Raw genomic sequence first — 17,298 nt, 5'->3', positions numbered from 1 at the left:
CAGACTCAGAGAACCCAGGTACGTAAATAACAATCAGGAGGCATACACATGTAAACGTGCACGGGACTCAGTTCAGCCTGAGTTAAGGCCGTTTCACATCGGAAACGGCACAGCGCGGTGCTCTGAAACCCATTCATGTCTGTTGTTTGCGTCGTGCAGTCACGGTTTTCCGCTGCGCCGAGTAAAGTGCAGCACAAGCACAGGTGTGGGAGAGCAGAGTACTCGCGTGTGTCGCACCTTCATGCTACCGATAGAAACTAAGCCTACAGCTGTGTTAAGGTCAACCGCACGACGAAGGAAAGCGTTCTGTGCATGTCCGAGTTCGGTGAACTGTTTGTCACAGGTTTACGTGCACGTACGGGGACCTCCAGAGCTCTGCAGAGGGAAAGCAGCGTTGTGGAAACAACGCACTCTTCACTAGTTGGGACAAAGCTTTCTTCTTTATGGATGAGGGATACGTTTTTATTCAAGGTTTGGACATAATACAACACAAACTGTCGTAGAGGACACAAAGTCAGAGAGATACATGTTTAGAAATGACAACGAGCAGGCGCTTCTCGTACACGTAGAGCGGTAGCAAAAAATGACGTACAAGCAGAGCGCAGCGCAACACAAATTTTGGATTCTTCGCTCTAGTTTGCTGTGAGACATGCTGCGTCTGATGGGCCTTCAGGCTGCAGTCTTTGGGTGCTGTCTGGACTGACCTGGTGCACAGGCCTGAGACGATCCTGGAAGCAGGAGGTCTCAGAACTGAACCACAGTGTTCACACAGCCGGACACTTTCTGTGTTCTCCGGAAGTCACTGCTGTCACTTCCTTGACTTCCTGTCCAAACACTACATCACAGATTCACAGCACATGGTGGAGCACAGTTCATCGTGTTTACATCACGATCTCGGCCTCTGTCCTCGCCGCGTTAGCTCACAGCAAAGAGTGAGCCGAGTGTCCTCGTGCTGCTTCAGTCTCAGGTGTCCATGAGCACCACAAGACTGAGACACACCTGAAACAGCTGCTGTGTCCGTGCTGCAGGCTGGACCACGGCGTCCGTGCTGTTCTGGACACAGCACGCTGAGTTGTGAATCCATCTGTTGTGTTAAAACCAGCTGACTAAACCCTTTACAAACAGCGGATGTCCTGACGACCAGCGCTAACTCGTCTGCAAACAGGAGCCGATCTTTGATAAAGTTCAACTGTGTTTGTGTTCATTGGTTCTAATGACAGGAAACCCAGCTGACCAGAGGACAGCGCTGCAGCTTCTGCTGCATCACTGTTTCAGTCCGAACCACTGCAGCGACCATCAAAGAGAGTGGGCGGGGCTAACATCACCCATGAATGCTGATGTTTGTCTGAGCTCTCCAAAGAAAAAGAGCTGCACTGCTGAACAGAGTCCTGATTTCAGGAGGCTCGACTCATCGGTTGGTGTCTGAGAGTCAGTGCTGATGACGGAGTCAACAAATGTTCATGGACACGGCAGGAAGTGAACAAGCTCTTTGGTTTAGGTGACAGACTAGGACAAACATATCAGATACATTTCAGATCTTCATTCAGACAACAAAAGTACACTTTAAAGTTTCTCTCACAGTTTGAATGCTTTAAACCTACATCAGGATGCGGGAGGAAGAATAACTGTAGAGGAAAGACCAGAAGAACAAAAACTGCAGCAGAAGAAGAACATGCGGCACTGAAGGAAAGATCTGAGAGAGGACCAAAGCTTTGTTCTCACCGTCCACCAGAACCGTGCAGGAACACTCGGCTTTGCCTGCCGAGTTCTCGGCTCTGCATTTATACTGGCCTTCATCCTCCAGCAGGGCTTTGTCTATGGTCAGAGAGCACAGGCCGCCTGCAACACACAGCACAGCACAATATAACACAATCCACACAGGACACAGTCAGATCAGCACGAGGTCAAGTCTCATTTCTTACATTCCACAAAGTTAATCAATAAAAACAAAGAGTGCAGGTATGACCCCTTACACATTTCATTTAACATGAATGAGCTATCACAGCGTCACGTTCTGCACAGTTTTAGACGTCATGTGAGACTAAAGACCATCCTTCGGGGTCGGTGCAGCATCCTTCAGAAAGGCTTCCTTCTTCCTTCAACACGTGTTAGGACATTTCTTTGCTTCAGACAGAAGGACAAGCATCACATTCACTCGCCTCTCACTTTGACTGATCAGTGAAAATAAAAACTTTTCCTGTTAATCTAACTTTGTCACCTGAAAGATGGTTTTAAAAACTTAAATGGAAATCTGTCACTAAGCAACTATTCATGAAGTCCTGTTTGCTCCAATCAGAACCGAGATGTTTAAAACTCGATTGGCCAGCCGAGAGTTTAGGGAACCTGAAGTTCACAGGACGGGACAAAACTGAAGTGTGAAGTCTAAGAAACCCTCGTAGAGGTCGGAGGGTCATGGACAGTTTCACTAACAAGAACACGAGTCTCTAACACTGCCCCCCTGGTGACAAAACAGAGCTATCACAGAAACTCACGGATCTGAAGTGACGTTCATACGACCTGCACACGACCAACACTCAACCTCACCCTGACCCTTTTTATTTGTGCGTCATGATGCTATCGTGGTGCTGAGTTACCATCCATCTTCTTACACTTGTCCTTTTCCGGGTCAGGGGAGCAGCAGCCTAGCCAGAGAAGCCCAGAGCTCCCTCTGTGAGCCACCTCCTCCAGCTCACCCGGGGGAACAGCGAGGCGTTCCCAGGCCAGCCGAGAGATGCAATCTCTCCAGAGTGCCCTGCGTCTGCCGCGGGGCTTCCTCCCACTAGCACAGGAACACCTCACCCAGGAGGCGTCCGAATCGGATGAACCACCTCAGTTGGCTGCTCTACTCTGATTCCCTCCTCACCACATTTGTAATGACAAGGCCAAACACCCTCTGGAGAAAACTCATTTCCACCACTTGTATCTATGATCTTTAAATCTCATCCGCAAGTTTCATAAAAAATGAAAATGTAATTTAAAGAAGTGAGAGGAAGATGAAAACTAAAGTCAGAGAGGTCCTTACGACTGACAGGCTGCAGGACCTGACCGAGGCAACGTCTTAGACTTGAGGGGATCCGCACCAAATCCAACAAAGCATGAAGAGAAGGCAGGAAGCTGCTGCAACTCGCTGAATCAACACTCTGAGCACTTTCTGTAAAAGGATCGCTTTGATCTGACATTTTATCGTCATGATGACCCTTCAGCCAACCATCACGTCGTGTTATAACGACGCCTACAAAACCACAAGAGCAGAAAGTGAAGATCTGAGTTCATCATAAACATGCTCTGCCTTTAAATCTGTACCGACACGTGTGTGTGACCTCTGACCTTTAACATGTGACACACAGACTCCTCACAATGCAGGATAAACACACACAACCAGGGGCTATCCTCCAGACTGAAATAACACACTGAGGGATTATTACACACACAGACACACACAGGTCTTTACAGGACATCACAGTGTGTGTTTCTATGCTTGTGAGGACCTTCAGGCTCTCTCTTAAAGGGTGAGTCTGCCTATTTTTATAAATGTGAGCCATCAGTCTGATTCTGACGGCTGCTGTATTTATTTCACCATCCATGCTGAAAGCTTCCTGTTAATGAAAGCTTCCTGCTGGAGCCGCTGATAACGGCACAGAGAAGAAAAGACTGTGACAGCTGCTCCAGCTGCTGAAAGTGAAAGTAAACTCAAAGTGTCCCTCGACCATCAGGAGGAGGAGAAGCAGTGAGGGTGACCTCTGCAGCAGAGCGGCGAGCCCAACAAAGTCCAAGCACGTGGATCTACACAACATGCTGCATGCTCATTGGCCAATGACTCAATCATCTCCTGCTTCCTGTTCCTTTGTCGCTATAATAAGATCCTCATTTCCAAAGTAAACATGAGGCGAGCAGCAGGCTCATGCACTCAGACTTTTATACAACTGCCAGAGGAGTCGCCCCCTACTGGAGATTAGAAAGAATACAGGTTTAAAGTAGCTGAGCACCGGCTGCGTCCATCTTTGATAACCACGCCCTCTCTCGTTTTTACTTGATCAGGTAATGTTACATTCATGCAGTGCGGCTAACTGTCACTGCCTTCTTAATGTTACTGCTAGAACAATCATGCTAACTCAATTTTAGCAAAGCCATGTCTAAAAGTAAGTAAAACTATCACCATTGCTGCTAAACACAAAAAAGTCCAGACTGAATTTAAAGTAAACTTTGTTTTTTAAATTTTTGTCTTTACAATCAAATCCATGAACGACAGTTCTGCTCCAGCATGTTCAAAGTTACTGAACAAGTTTAAAAAATTAGCTTCAGGAAGACGCTTGTAACTAAACATCATGAAAACAGTTTAAAACAGGCAGAGTGTCCCTTCAACTGATGAATGATCCCTGCGGACCTCACAAGTACAGTAATACGTGTGTGTGTGTGTGTGTGTGTGTGTATGTACAGTGATCTGCTTCCATATGAAATTCCAGTGACGGTCACACATCACATCCTGCTTCTATTGTTTCACATCTGCGTTCTATTATTAGAGTCTGAATCCTCAGACCTCCATCAGCAGCTGCTTCAGCTCCTCCACCGACTCCACCGACTCCACCAACGCTGCTCCCTGCCACACCAGCTCACACAGCTTCACCTCCTCAGCTCCGCCTCCCTGTCACGCTGCTCATTCTGTCGTCTTTAATCTGAGGAGTTGTTTTTCTCCATTTTCTCAGCCTGAATAAATTCAGTCATTCTAATCGATTCTGATCACTCCGATTGATGATCGATCGCTGCAAACAAACACTACTGCTAAATAAAGTTTCTTTGAATTCAAAGTGAGCGTTCGGGGTTGCTGTGAAATGTAAACAAAGCCGCCCTCCTTCCTTTTTAACCAAATCATGTCAGAAAACCTTTCACTTCCTGTTGTGCTGTGTGTGTGACCTCTGACCTTCGTTTGCGAGGACGATGAACTTGGATGCCTTGATGACCTTCCCGTCCAGCGTCCAGGTGACAGTGACATCAGAAGCGGTTGCGAGGCGACACTGCAGCCGGAGCCGCTGACCGTCCAGCACCGTCATGTCGCTCAGCTTCTCTACAAACTCCGGTGCAGCACCACCTCCTCCTCCTCCTTCTCCGGTGCTCTTCTTCTCATTAATCCCTCCATCCACGCAGTTGTTCACCTCCGCCTTCTCCCCATTCTTCTCGGGGGCCGTCGGCTTCTTCTTGTTGGCAAGGACAGAGCGGAAGTCGCCAGCGTTCTTTGTGGGCGTCTCTGCGGCCTTGCTGCTGTTGCTGCTTGCGGCGCCCTTCTTCCCCAGCACGCTGCGGAAGTCGACCTGCGACGGGGAGTTCACCTTCTCCTCACTCTTGGGTTTGATACCCTTGAGGTTGGCCTTAAAATCCATGTGGTGGCGCTGGTTGTGCTCGGCGGTGGCGGTGGCGGGGCCGGCCTCCCTTGGCTCGTCTCCTTCTTGGATGTTTTTGCCTTGAACGGCTCGGCGTCCAAGCAGCGAGCGGAAGTCCAGCTGCTGCGCCTCCCTCTGCCGCAGCTCCTCTTCACCCCGCTCCCTGGTTTCCACACAGCGTTTGAGGAGGCCTCTGGGAGCAGTGGTCTGGTCCTCCTCTTTCTTCTTCTTCTCTTCCCTGTGCAGGTGTGGGAGCTGCCGGTTCTCCTTCTGCTCCTCGTTGGCCTCCTGCCACTGCCGACTGACACCACTGTTGCTGCTGCTGCTTCTCTGCTCCACGCCTCCTCCTCCTTTGCCACCTCCTCTCAGCACCACGCTCTCACCAGCTGCTCCTCCTCCTGCTCCTCCTGCTGCTGCTGCCAGGCTGGATGAACAAGCACAGAGACAGATGGAGGGACACAGAGAGAGAGCAAGAGGACAAGCTCCGCCCCCCAGATCTGAGCTGGTGGGGCGGTGGGAGGTGGGGGGACCTCGACTCAAATTGTTCATGTTACATCACAAGTGACTCAACTGCCCGAATATGGGCATGAGCAGAGGGAACACACACACACACACAGATGTAAACAAAGAAAAAGCAGACTGAGGACACACTCCTCTTCCTCCTCCTCCTCCTCCACGTTCTCCTCAGTTCTGAAGCTGCTGACTCTTTTTCACAGTTTCATCAAACTAAAGCAAACGGGGTTTCTTCCAGCAAACACTCGCAGCAGAGTAAACACAGAGAGGAAATACTGGCTCTGATTGGTCGGGGTGATATGGACGGATTAGAGAAGCTTTAGGGAATTTCTGGATAAATAACAGAAGGATGGAGGGAATGATGGGTGGGTGTGAGGAGGGGGTGGAAACAGGAACAGAGAGCTGGAAATGGCGGGGGGGGGGCACTGACGAAGGCTGACGGAGTCAGACTCTATGCTGATGATGCAGAGGTCTGTTTAGGGAGTTGAGACGTTTTAAAAATTCGTCAGGTTCAACCAATCACGCTCATACTGCACCGAAATCTGACTCCGCCCTTTTCAGCCAGCTGCAGGTGTCCAGGTGAGTGAGGTCTCACCTGCTGCCGTCCCGACCTCTCCTGTCCTTTTCTCGTCCTTCGGTGACCGACAGCGTGGCCACAGCGCTGCACTCGCCCACACTGTTCCTGAAACACAAAGTTTATCTTCTACATGCAGCACACTCTCTCATCTTCTCACAGGCATTAAGACCATCTCCCACTTCTATGCCACTGATTCATCACAGCAGTGTTTTAACTCAGGCACTGCTGCACCGTGCTATTTGCAATGTCAGACTTCATATGAGAAACTGATCCTTTTATCTCTCATAAATGGCACATAACACTTGTTCCTGCTGTTTTCAATGTTTTTTCCCTTTAAGAGAGGAAAAGACACCAGGTAGGCTCCACTGGTCCTGATCAACAATGTTCATGAACATTTGACTGAAATTACCCTGAAAGTTGTTGTCTTTGTTAGCACTAATCGCATTATGTCTTGATGCATGCTCAATCATCCAGGTAAGTAAATCTTCATCTGGACATTTTCAGTGGGAGAAACGTTTCATCCATTATGATGGGGAAATCTGATATTTACTTTTATAGATCAACTTTTGTCTTTTTGAGCCCAAAGCTCTCCTCTATTCACATCTGTGGAAAAACGGCCTCTGTGCCATCAGAGACGTCTTCAGTTCATCTGTTGATTGTAAAAGTAGTTTTTATATAGAATGACGTCTGCATTTGATTTGCTCCGCATCAACCTTTGAACGTCTAAGACTTCACAGACAGTAACCCTACACTCGCCCTACAATCTGAAGAAAAGCACAAGGAACCTTCTGAAAAATGGAATCAGGTTTGATGTTTGTTAGAACGATTATATTCTTTTAGCTATTTCAGCTGAGGACAGATTTTCAGTAGGTTTCCATTCACACAGAACAATCCAGCCTTCTTTTGCACTGTCAGTCAAAGCTGTTAATGTTCACACTGTGATATTTCAAACCATCCAAATACTGACTTGGTTTGTAAAAGATGTTCAGGACATACAGAATTTGCTCCGAGAGTTCCAACAGTTTCCTGTTCTAGTAAACTGAAAATTATCCATTATTATGAAGTGTATATTTTAGTAATAATGTTTGATTGACAATAAATCTTTAGGCTCACCTGGTTGTCACTCATGGCTCAATGACTTTGAGGTTTAAAGCTGTACTTCCACCGTTTCTACAGGTTCGGGACTATTTGGATGAAATTATTGGGTTTCTAAGGTCTGAATTAAGTTCTGGGGATATTCTCTTTACCTCCAAGGGTGTGGTACTTCAGAAAGTACAGGAACTTGGTCCAAAATATCGGAACTTTGGAGTTCATGAAATATCAAAAGATCCTGAACTTTTCAGAGATCTGGAGCTCTGAAATTTCAGGACCTTGGATGGTCCAGATCAAGAACCTGAACATTCAAGGTCCCCAATACACCTGAACCAGATCTGTTCAGGAACTTTACCAACCAACATGACCAAGTTTTTGATTGGTTAAGCACTTGTTTTCAGCATTATTGTCACTTAAAAACACCCAGAGGACCTTGTCTGTGCAGCATTAGGCACCTTTGAATTCCTTGATGTTGGTTTGTGTTTTGGGTAAAGTGCAGCTTTGCCGTCTCTCACAGTTTCTTCATGCTCACATCATATTCACTGGCACCAGTACATCACGCATGATTTCCATGAGCAGAAGGAGATTTCTCTTCTATTCTCATGTTATATAATCATGCTTTGAATATGATGCAGACTGCTGTATGTGCTGGGGTGGATGATGAGGTTATGGATGGATAGATTATGGAGGGGGGAGGGTTGGTGGTTCCTCTGTGAGTGTAATCCTCACTGCAGCTCTGCACTGTAGATCATCTGGGATTATTTTAGCATGTCTGCAGAATCTGTGTCTTTTTATGACATGTGAGTGTTTACAGTATCTGCGCCTGTCGATCTGTTACCTCAGTCTGATCAGGTACTCTCCGGCATGTTCCTTCTTCACTCGTCTGAAGAAGAAAACACAGTTAGCTGCATAAGGTGTGGTTAGCTGCAGAATGTGTGGTTTGTGTGTGACTGTAAACCTTATGAGCAGGGAGACAACGTCCTCTTTCTGTAGAAGTTCATAGTCGCCTCCGGAGGTCACAGGTCGGCTCGTGTCGGCTCTGGTCCAGGTGTACTGGGGAAACGGATCTCCGGCAATGGCACATGACAGGAGAACATGCTGACCAACGGCAGCGCTCACCTCTTTGGGCTTGGTGATGAACCAGGGCTGGACGCCGTCCTGAGGCTCTGCAGAAAACCACAATAATAAATCAGGGTTTATATGGAGGTCGTGTGGTTGAGCCTCACATAGGAAACCCAACATATACACTGTATACTGTATATAGTGTCTGAACACAATGACACCAAAGTTGATCGGTCAGTGATTGAGCTACAGCACAGACATACTCAGTTACAGCTGGAGGGTTGATGTCTTCTCCTTCGCTCTGCTCATGGACACTAATCAGATCATTTGGATGGACAAACATCGTATCCACACAAACTCAGGATCCACAGACCATTCAATCTCTCCATGAACTATAAGTTACCATTCAGGCTCTGATAATAAAGAAGCATGTAATGCATGAACAAAGCTACAATCGCTCTGAAAACCCGACACAGACAACAGCTGACAGACAGGACTGGAGTTTTCTTTGGCTTTTTTAGGCCAAGGTGGATTTGGTGTCAAGATCAGAAAGGCTGTGGGTTTGTAATTGTTGTGTTTGTGTTTGTGAACATTGCAAAAATCCCCACGTTCGTCTCAGTGCAACTACAGCGTACCCTCCACAGTGAGCCGGGCCTGGGTCTGGTCCTCTCCATACTGGTTCCAGGCCTGGCAGCTGTAGGTCCCGGTGTCCTCGGGGAAAACCTCGTGGATCAGCAGAGTGCAGCGGGTTCCCTCTCTGAGGAGCTGGAAGTCCTCTGACTCGGTCACCTCCTGCCCATTGTGGAGCCACACCACCTCTGGAGGAGGGTGACCTGAGGACCACAGACAGCTTCATTCATCAGGACACAGCAGTGAAGATCAGTACGCACCAAAGATCCTTTTACTTAATATCATTATTATTATATGCAGTATTTTTGAGAATTAAAGGAGTGACAATATTTTGTTTATTTAATTTACATTGTAGTGTTGTTGAATCAAAAGTACTTTTAAAAAAAGGCAAAGTGGAAGTGCAGTTCCTCTGCAATCCAGCAGAGGCAGCAGTGACTCAGTCCCCATAGACTCCCATGTTAAAACGTTACAGCAGAAATAAGCACGTTTACAGCCTCATACACAAATTGATTGGTCTTTATGGATAATTATCCACCTTCATAACACCTGTACAGGGGCAGGTGGTCTTTATAACTCACCTGTTTATTTGTTATTAGGGGCGTGGCCTCTTTGACTGACAGGTGGATGGTGACACAGGCGGCTGTAGATGTTAACTGTCTGCTAGTTTCACCTGAACTGGACCTCCGGGCTGTGTTTGCGCTGTTGGAGCATTTTTAATGACATCTTCTGACCAATAACATGGCAGCTGTGAGGTCACTGTACTAACAGACCATCCAAGAAGGCGGAGCTTCAGTTTTGATGCACAGTGAAATTCAAGGATTGTGATTGGACGTTGAGCACTAATCAGCAGGTATCTGTGTCTGCACTCCATCATCTCATCCAGATACATTTGGCTACAGGACGTGGCCTCATAATGTCAAGTACTGTCACAGTCGCCATTTTTTAGATACAGTCTGTCATTTAAATTTAATTGCACTGTTATTTGATTCATTTCATGGTTACTTCAGTAAAGCTGCTTTAACTCTAGCTGTGGATGTAAAATTAGTTTAAATACTTTTCACATTTAGTAAGTACAATTATTTATTAATACGTCAGTTTGACCTTTAGTGGAGTTCAGTTTAATGATTGGTTAAGAAAACCATCCAGAGGTCAGAGGTGTGTGTGTGTGTGTGTGTGTGCGTGCGTGCGTGCGTGTGTGTGTGTGTGTGTGTGTGTGTGTGTGTGTGTGTGTGTGTGTGTGTGTGTGTGTGTGTGTGTGTGTGTGTTGGGGGGGGGCTCCATGAATTTCAGTTTCGTGTGGAAATGAAGCTCGTCCAGAGAAAGAGCAGCACCTCTGATCCTCACACAGCTTATATGGAGAAGAAAACCCAGTGTGGAAAATCATTATGTAACACACACACACACACACACACTCTGCGGGGTTAATAATGTGGGGACTCATAATGAACTCATAATTCAGAAACAATACGTGCTGTCATATCAGAGCAACAACAACACTCAGAGGAAACGAAGAAGACTCGTCCAAAGTAAATCTGCCCTCATCGCATCTCCTCCATCTCCCCAGAGATCAGACAGGAAATACCACAGTTCGCACACGCACACGCACACACACGCACACACACACACACACACACACACACACACACACACACACACACACACACACACACACACGCGTACCGCTCAGCTCCACCGTCATGGCGACTCTGCTGCCGTCCATCACCTTCAGATCGCTCAGGCGACCAATGAAGCGAGGAGCTTCACACGCAGCTCTGACCTCTGTGACCCCTGACCTCCCGCCTCTCTGTCTGCCTGCAGGGCGGAAACACATGAAGAAGAAAAAGGAGCAGTCACTAATGTAATCAAGTACATTTACTCCAGTACATGAGAGTACTGCAGTCTACTGATACTTCAAACGTCAAAGGGAAATAATGCATGTTGACTTCCTGTTTTTATTTACAGTGTAACAGCCAATCACATTAAACTAACATAATCCAAACTCAGAGCTAACGTTAACATAACCTCAGTGTGTTAGCCTGAGGCAGAGAGAGAGCACAGAGAGCACCAGCCCGAGCCTCACTCGTCCTCTTCCTTATAAGGAGCGAGGGTTTCCTCTTCTCTCTCCCTCCATCTCACACACACACACACACACACACACACACACACACACACACTAAAGTCCATTAAACCTGTGTATGTGTGTGCGCTCATGTGAGGAGGAACAAATGTGTGTGTTTTGTTCTGTGTACATATCAGAAATACCAGAGAGGACACACACTGCTTCACTGGCCGTGTGTGTGCGTCACATTAACTGATGAACACACACACACACACACACACACTCTCTCTCTAACAACTGTTAGTGCAATCATATTTCCATGCTGGGGTGTTTCCAGGGTTGATGAGACGAGCGGGGGCAGAGGAGGTGAAGGAACAGAAATGTGAATATCTGAAACGCCGGGTTTGGTTTCATCTTTCCCTCTTACACAAGAGACAAATACATCCCTCCCTCCATCCATCCATCCACCAATCCATCATCCCTCCCTCCATCCATGCATCCATTCCTTCTTCCCTCCATCCATCTGTCCATTATCCCTCCATCCATCCTTCATCACTCTATCCATGTCTCCATCCATCACTTCATCCATCTTTCCATCCATCCATTGCTGGTAAAGTAATTTGGTAAAGTTCTGCACAACAGCTGCTGCAGACCCAACCTCTCTAATTTTGGGAGTTTCAGAATGTCCTCCTCTAATTTTACAAAGAAAATTAAAGTTTGTGAATATTGCTTTCCTTCAGCTGAGGTTATGAACCATGACGCTGTGACCTTCATGTTAAACAGAAGAACATAAAACTGCCGTTTCCAGCGCAGGAATTCAAACTCTGATGGATTGATGCATGCTGTAGTTTGGCAGTACTTTAATTTGAAAGGATGTGAACACTTCCTCCTACACTGTGAGGAGTCATGTGACCTGCAGATACAAACTCACTGAGTGAAACGACTTCAGCAGCAGAGACGGATTCTTCTCAGACTGCAGATGAAACTTTATTGTCCTCACATGGAAATCTGCTGTCTGTGGGAACCCGCTGGTATTTCACTGTGTGTGTGTGTGTGGGTGTGTGTTGAGTGGGGGATTTCCTGCTGCATGTCTGATTGTCCTTATAAAGCTGCGATGAAGGTTCCTCTCCGACACGCTGATCAGTGATTGGCTGACTGATGCTGCTCTCACTCGTCCCTCTAATAAAATTAAATTCTGCACTATTCAGCAAATTACATTCAAAAGTTTGGACACAAAATAAAGTCCAGAAACCATCAGGGCGGTAAATTTTCCTGCAGCAGCTTCTTTGATTTCTGTTTTAAGCTCAGTAAGTTCACATAGCCGGTGTTACGACAGCGGGTTATTATATTTTATCACACAGGTCTTAGATTGATGATTAAATTTATGTGAGTAGTCAAGGTGGGGAGGAAGATGTAAAATACTGTGAGTGATGAAAAATAAACATCACCACTTAGAAATAATTTTCAGATTCGCAGAGCTGCATCTGCAGGACCCCGACTGAGGTCTGTGTGATAAATTCATCCACAGGAGCTGTGATACCAGCAGCATTCTGGTTTCTATTATTTCATCACATCTGATCAGCTAAACAGTCTGAAATCAGAAAGTTTGACATCCTGATAATAAAGAATTACAGTAGTCCAGCCTGGAAGTAATAAATGCATGAACTAGTTTTTCAGCATCACTCTGAGACAGGATATTTCTAATTTTAGAGATGTTGCGCAAATGGAAGAAAGCAGTCTTACATATTTGTTTAATATGTGCGTTGAAGGACATGTCCTGGTCAAAAATGACTCCAAGGCTCCTCACAGTGTTACTGGAGGCCAAGGTAATGCCATCCAGAGTAAGAATCTGCTTAGATACCATATTTCTAAGATTTTCAGGGCCGAGTACAATAACCTCAGTTTTATCTGAATTAAGAAGCAGAAAGTTAGCGGCCATCCAGGTCTTTATGTCTTTAAGACATTCCTGCAGTTTAACTAATTGGTGTGTGTTACCTGGCTTCATGGATAGATAGAGCTGCGTGTCATCTGCATAGCAGTGAAAATTTATGCTATGTCTTCTAATGATGCTGCCTAAGGGAAGCATGTATAATGTAAATAGAATTGGTCCTAGCACTGAACCCTGTGGAACACCATAATTGACCTTAGTGTGTGAAGAGGACTCTCCATTTACATGCACAAATTGGAGTCTATTGAGTCCACTGTCAGAGGCCACAAGAAGATCATTTGTAACCTTCACTAAAGCTGTTTCTGTGCTGTGATGAGCTCTGAAACCTGACTGAAACGCTTCAAATAAGCCATTCCTCTGCAGATGATCTGTTAGCTGTTTGACAACTACTCTTTCAAGGATGTTTGATATGAAAGGAAGGTTGGAGATTGGCCTATAATTAGCTAAGACAGCTGGGTCTAGAGATGCTTTTTAAGTAAAGGTTTAACTACAGCCACCTTGAAGGCCTGTGGTACATAGCCGATTATTAGAGATAGGTTGATCATATTTAAGATTGAAGAATTAATTAATGGCAGGACTTCTTTGAGCAGTTTTGTAGGAATGGGGTCTAAAAGACACGTTGATGGTTTGGAGGAAGTAATTATTGAAGTTAACTCAGAAAGATCAATTGGAGAAAAAGAGTCTAACTTAACATCAATGGTACTAAAAGTAGCTGTAGATAATATTACATCTGTGGGATGATTATTGGTAATTTTTTCTCCAATAGTTAAAATTTTATTTGTGAAGAAGTTCATGAAGTCATTACTAGTTAACGTTAAAGGGATGGTTGGCTCAGTAGAGCTCTGACTGTTTGTCAGCCTGGCTACAGTGCTGAAGAGAAACCTGGGGTTGTTCTTATTTTCTTCAATCAGTGACGAATAGTAAGATGTTCTGGCTTTGCGGAGGGCTTTCTTATAAAGCAGCAAACTATTTCTCCAGGCTAAATGATGATCCTCTAAATTTGTGACACGCCATTTCCTCTCCAGCTTACGAGTTATCTGCTTTAGGCTACGTGTTTGAGAATTATACCACGGAGTCAGGTACTTCTGATTTGAGGCCTTAGTTTTCACAGGAGCTACAGTATCCAGAGTCGTACGTAGTGAGGAGGTAAAATTATTAACAAGATAATCGACCTCTGTTGGAGTAGCGTTCAGATAGTTGAACTTCCAGTTCCTTACTCTGCTTGCCTATCACCCCCACTTTTCGGTTCTTGCACCTCCGCTACTATCAGCTGATTTCAGTTGGTGTGTGTCCCATTCTCCAGCGTGGATATAAACATTACTTTTATTTTTATTGCCCTGAAGCATGAGAGCGCAATGGTAAAGTGGAGAATGCTCCAGGACAGAAACAACTGCATCATACTGTTAACACAACTTCACCTGCACAGACAGCTTGCTAATCTAGTCAGAGAGCATGCTAACGCTAAGCTAGCCAAGAACCCAGAGTGATGTTAAAGCTGAGTGAATGCTGACCTCAGACCAGCACCCAGACTCTAAACTTTAACAGGTAACAGACTGATGAGCCTCTGTTTCTACCTGTTCATGTTTCTACAGTGGAATCACCATGGCAACCACTTTAAAGTCACTATGTGCTGGAAACTGTGAGCCTCACCTGCTCCTGACCAGGTGAGATAATCAGCATCAGTTACCATGGTGACTGAACAAGGTAAGACACTGAAAACTGTGAGTATAAGCTCAGCAGATCTCCCTCTGGTCTGCAAACATTCATCAGAGGCAGGAATTTTATAAGATTTGCTTCCCACGACTGTCTCCACGTTCCTGTTGTTTGCAATAATATCAGTGAAATAAATCAGTTACCGTCACGTGGAACAAAATGTATAAAGAAAAGGAAACGATATGATGAATGAACCAAAAACAGTCTCATCATAAACAAACTGTTGTGATGTGGCTGAGCATTGTATCAGATGGACTGAGGCTTCTGAGCTGAGAGGTTCAGGCTGCAAACATCAGCACACATGAGTCACTTCCTCAAAGGCTGTAATCTGTTTTTGATCATTTTAAATCTGCTGATAGCGGCCGACCTTTCATTTTATCCATCTTCATTTCCACAGAGCGGTTTAAAGAGGGCCGAGTGTGAATGTGAGAGCAGAAGATCAGGAAAAACAGACGAGAGGAAGAGGAGAAAGTGACAGTTGGGATTACAGAGGAGAGAGTGACAGAACCTCAGAGAGGAGCATCAGCGACGCTGAGCCAAATCATGAGGAAATTCTACATTTACCAAAGTGTTTCATATTTTACTGCACAGTGTTTACTCAGCAGCTGCAGTTTCTGATTTATTTATGAACCTATGTTCTTACAAACCTGAGCAGCAAACTAAAGAGCAGCAAATATAACCAGACCAAAGAGTTTCTGAGTCAGCATCGATCTGTAGCTGCTGTGCAGCCTTTCACAGCAGAGGCAGACCTGGGATCAGCTGCAGAGCTGAGAGGAGTCCCCACCGTGTGATGAAGCTGTGGACTCCCTCTGCATGCCCTTCTTGGGTCGGCTTCAGTCTTACTCTGTGTGTGTGTGTGTGTGTGGCTGTGTGTGTGTGTGTTTGCTGCTGCAGCGTGTTTTGTCTTTATATGGTTCTCGGCTCTCTGCTGCCTCTGCTCAGCGGTTCAACGACACGGCGCTGAAAAACCTGAGCTGTGACTCCAGCTGATCCACGTGATTACATCAGCTTCATGATTCTGACCAATCAAAACGACAGGAACAGAGCAGGTAATGAGACGGTGTGAGTAACCTCACCACATACACACACACACGCTCTGATAATCAGTTAATCTGCTTCATGGTGATGAATGAATCACGATGACTGTAGGTGATATGTATGAGTTGATGGAGGAGGTGGAGGTGTTTGCAGTCTGCAGAGACTCTGAGAGTCGTGAAGATAATAAAACTAAAGCTGCTCGTGGGTTTAACAGCTGAACGCTTTTCCCAGCAGCAGCTCTGCAGGTGATTTCATCCCTCCTGAAGATGACCTCTGACCTCTGTGGAGTTTTAGTGCTGTGTGTTTGCAGGATTCCAGTAAGGATGGAGGAGCCCACTACACTCTGGTGTGGATGCTGTGGGTGTGGGTGCTCTGTGACGACTCTTCTAGCTGCTCAGGACAAAAGCATCTTTCTGTTTTAAAGTAAAGACACAAACCCTGACTCTTTTTTCAGACTTTATTTCATTGCTACAGTTATGATGGTCCATAAACTGGTGTTTGCTCACTGCAGGTGGCAGTAATTACAGTGTCCACATGTTTCAGGTGAGCTGATGAAACACTTCCTGTGAGTTCAGAGTGCACTCGTCTTCTTCCTGCTTCACTCAAACGTCTCACATTCTCCCGCAAAAACATTTCTGTCTTGTGTCCTGTTTGTGTGTGTGTTTTTTCTCTCTCTCTTATCAGAAGGTCAGGTCAAAGGTCAGGATGGAGTATGTCCTCAGTTTCCTGTTGGACCATGATTGTGTTTCTGTGTGAGAGTCAGTGCTGCCCTCTGCTGGAGGACTCAGTCCATCACATGCTGAGCCTCAGAGTGAAGCTGTTCCTCTGCCCTGCATTACAACATCTATCCATCCACACAGGGTAAATGGACTCACTCTTATACAGCACTTTTCTACTCGGTGAATGCCACATTCACCCAGTCACACCCACTCATACAAGCATGTCTTCTAAGCTTTTTAGTGCTTCCTAACTAACATTCATACATTCACACTCTGATGGATCTGAGAGCAACTTGGGGTTAGTATCTTGCCCAAGAACACTTGGCATGCAGACTGGAGGAGCCAGGGATCGAACCACCAACCTTCCAATCAGTAGATGGCCACCCACCCATCCATTCATCCACCCACCCACCCATCCATCACAAAGCAGCTCTGAGGAGATCGTTAATAATGATTTAAATAATGATTGGACCAACAGCCACTAGGCCCAGGACCCTCCTGCTGCCACCAGGCCCAGGACCCTCCTGCTGCCACCAGGTCCAGGATCCTCCTGCTGCCACCAGGTCCAGGAC

General features: G+C 46.0%; 1 protein-coding gene and 1 long non-coding RNA gene across 2 annotated transcripts in view; one reads left to right on the top strand and one right to left on the bottom strand.

Annotated features, from left to right (window-relative positions):
• The window catches only part of mylka (myosin, light chain kinase a), a 52,849-nt gene that overhangs the window by 17,932 nt on the left and 17,619 nt on the right, over positions 1–17,298 (bottom strand). Inside the window, exons 12-18 of the mRNA XM_031748972.2 lie at positions 10,930–11,061; positions 9,255–9,452; positions 8,516–8,723; positions 8,396–8,440; positions 6,484–6,570; positions 4,919–5,799; positions 1,723–1,839 (exon numbers count right to left, since the gene is read on the bottom strand). Coding sequence (XP_031604832.1) covers positions 1,723–1,839; positions 4,919–5,799; positions 6,484–6,570; positions 8,396–8,440; positions 8,516–8,723; positions 9,255–9,452; positions 10,930–11,061 — 1,668 coding nt within the window. The remainder of the gene's footprint in view (positions 1–1,722; positions 1,840–4,918; positions 5,800–6,483; positions 6,571–8,395; positions 8,441–8,515; positions 8,724–9,254; positions 9,453–10,929; positions 11,062–17,298) is intronic.
• LOC120433736 lies at positions 12,223–16,034 on the top strand. The gene is made up of 3 exons (XR_005608727.1): positions 12,223–12,339; positions 14,849–14,920; positions 15,367–16,034. It is a non-coding gene; the product is annotated as an uncharacterized LOC120433736 (long non-coding RNA).

This window comes from Oreochromis aureus, linkage group 16 (genome assembly GCF_013358895.1).
Source record: "Oreochromis aureus strain Israel breed Guangdong linkage group 16, ZZ_aureus, whole genome shotgun sequence".
Lineage (NCBI taxonomy): Eukaryota > Metazoa > Chordata > Actinopteri > Cichliformes > Cichlidae > Oreochromis > Oreochromis aureus.
This window is presented reverse-complemented; position numbering and strand designations above follow the sequence as displayed.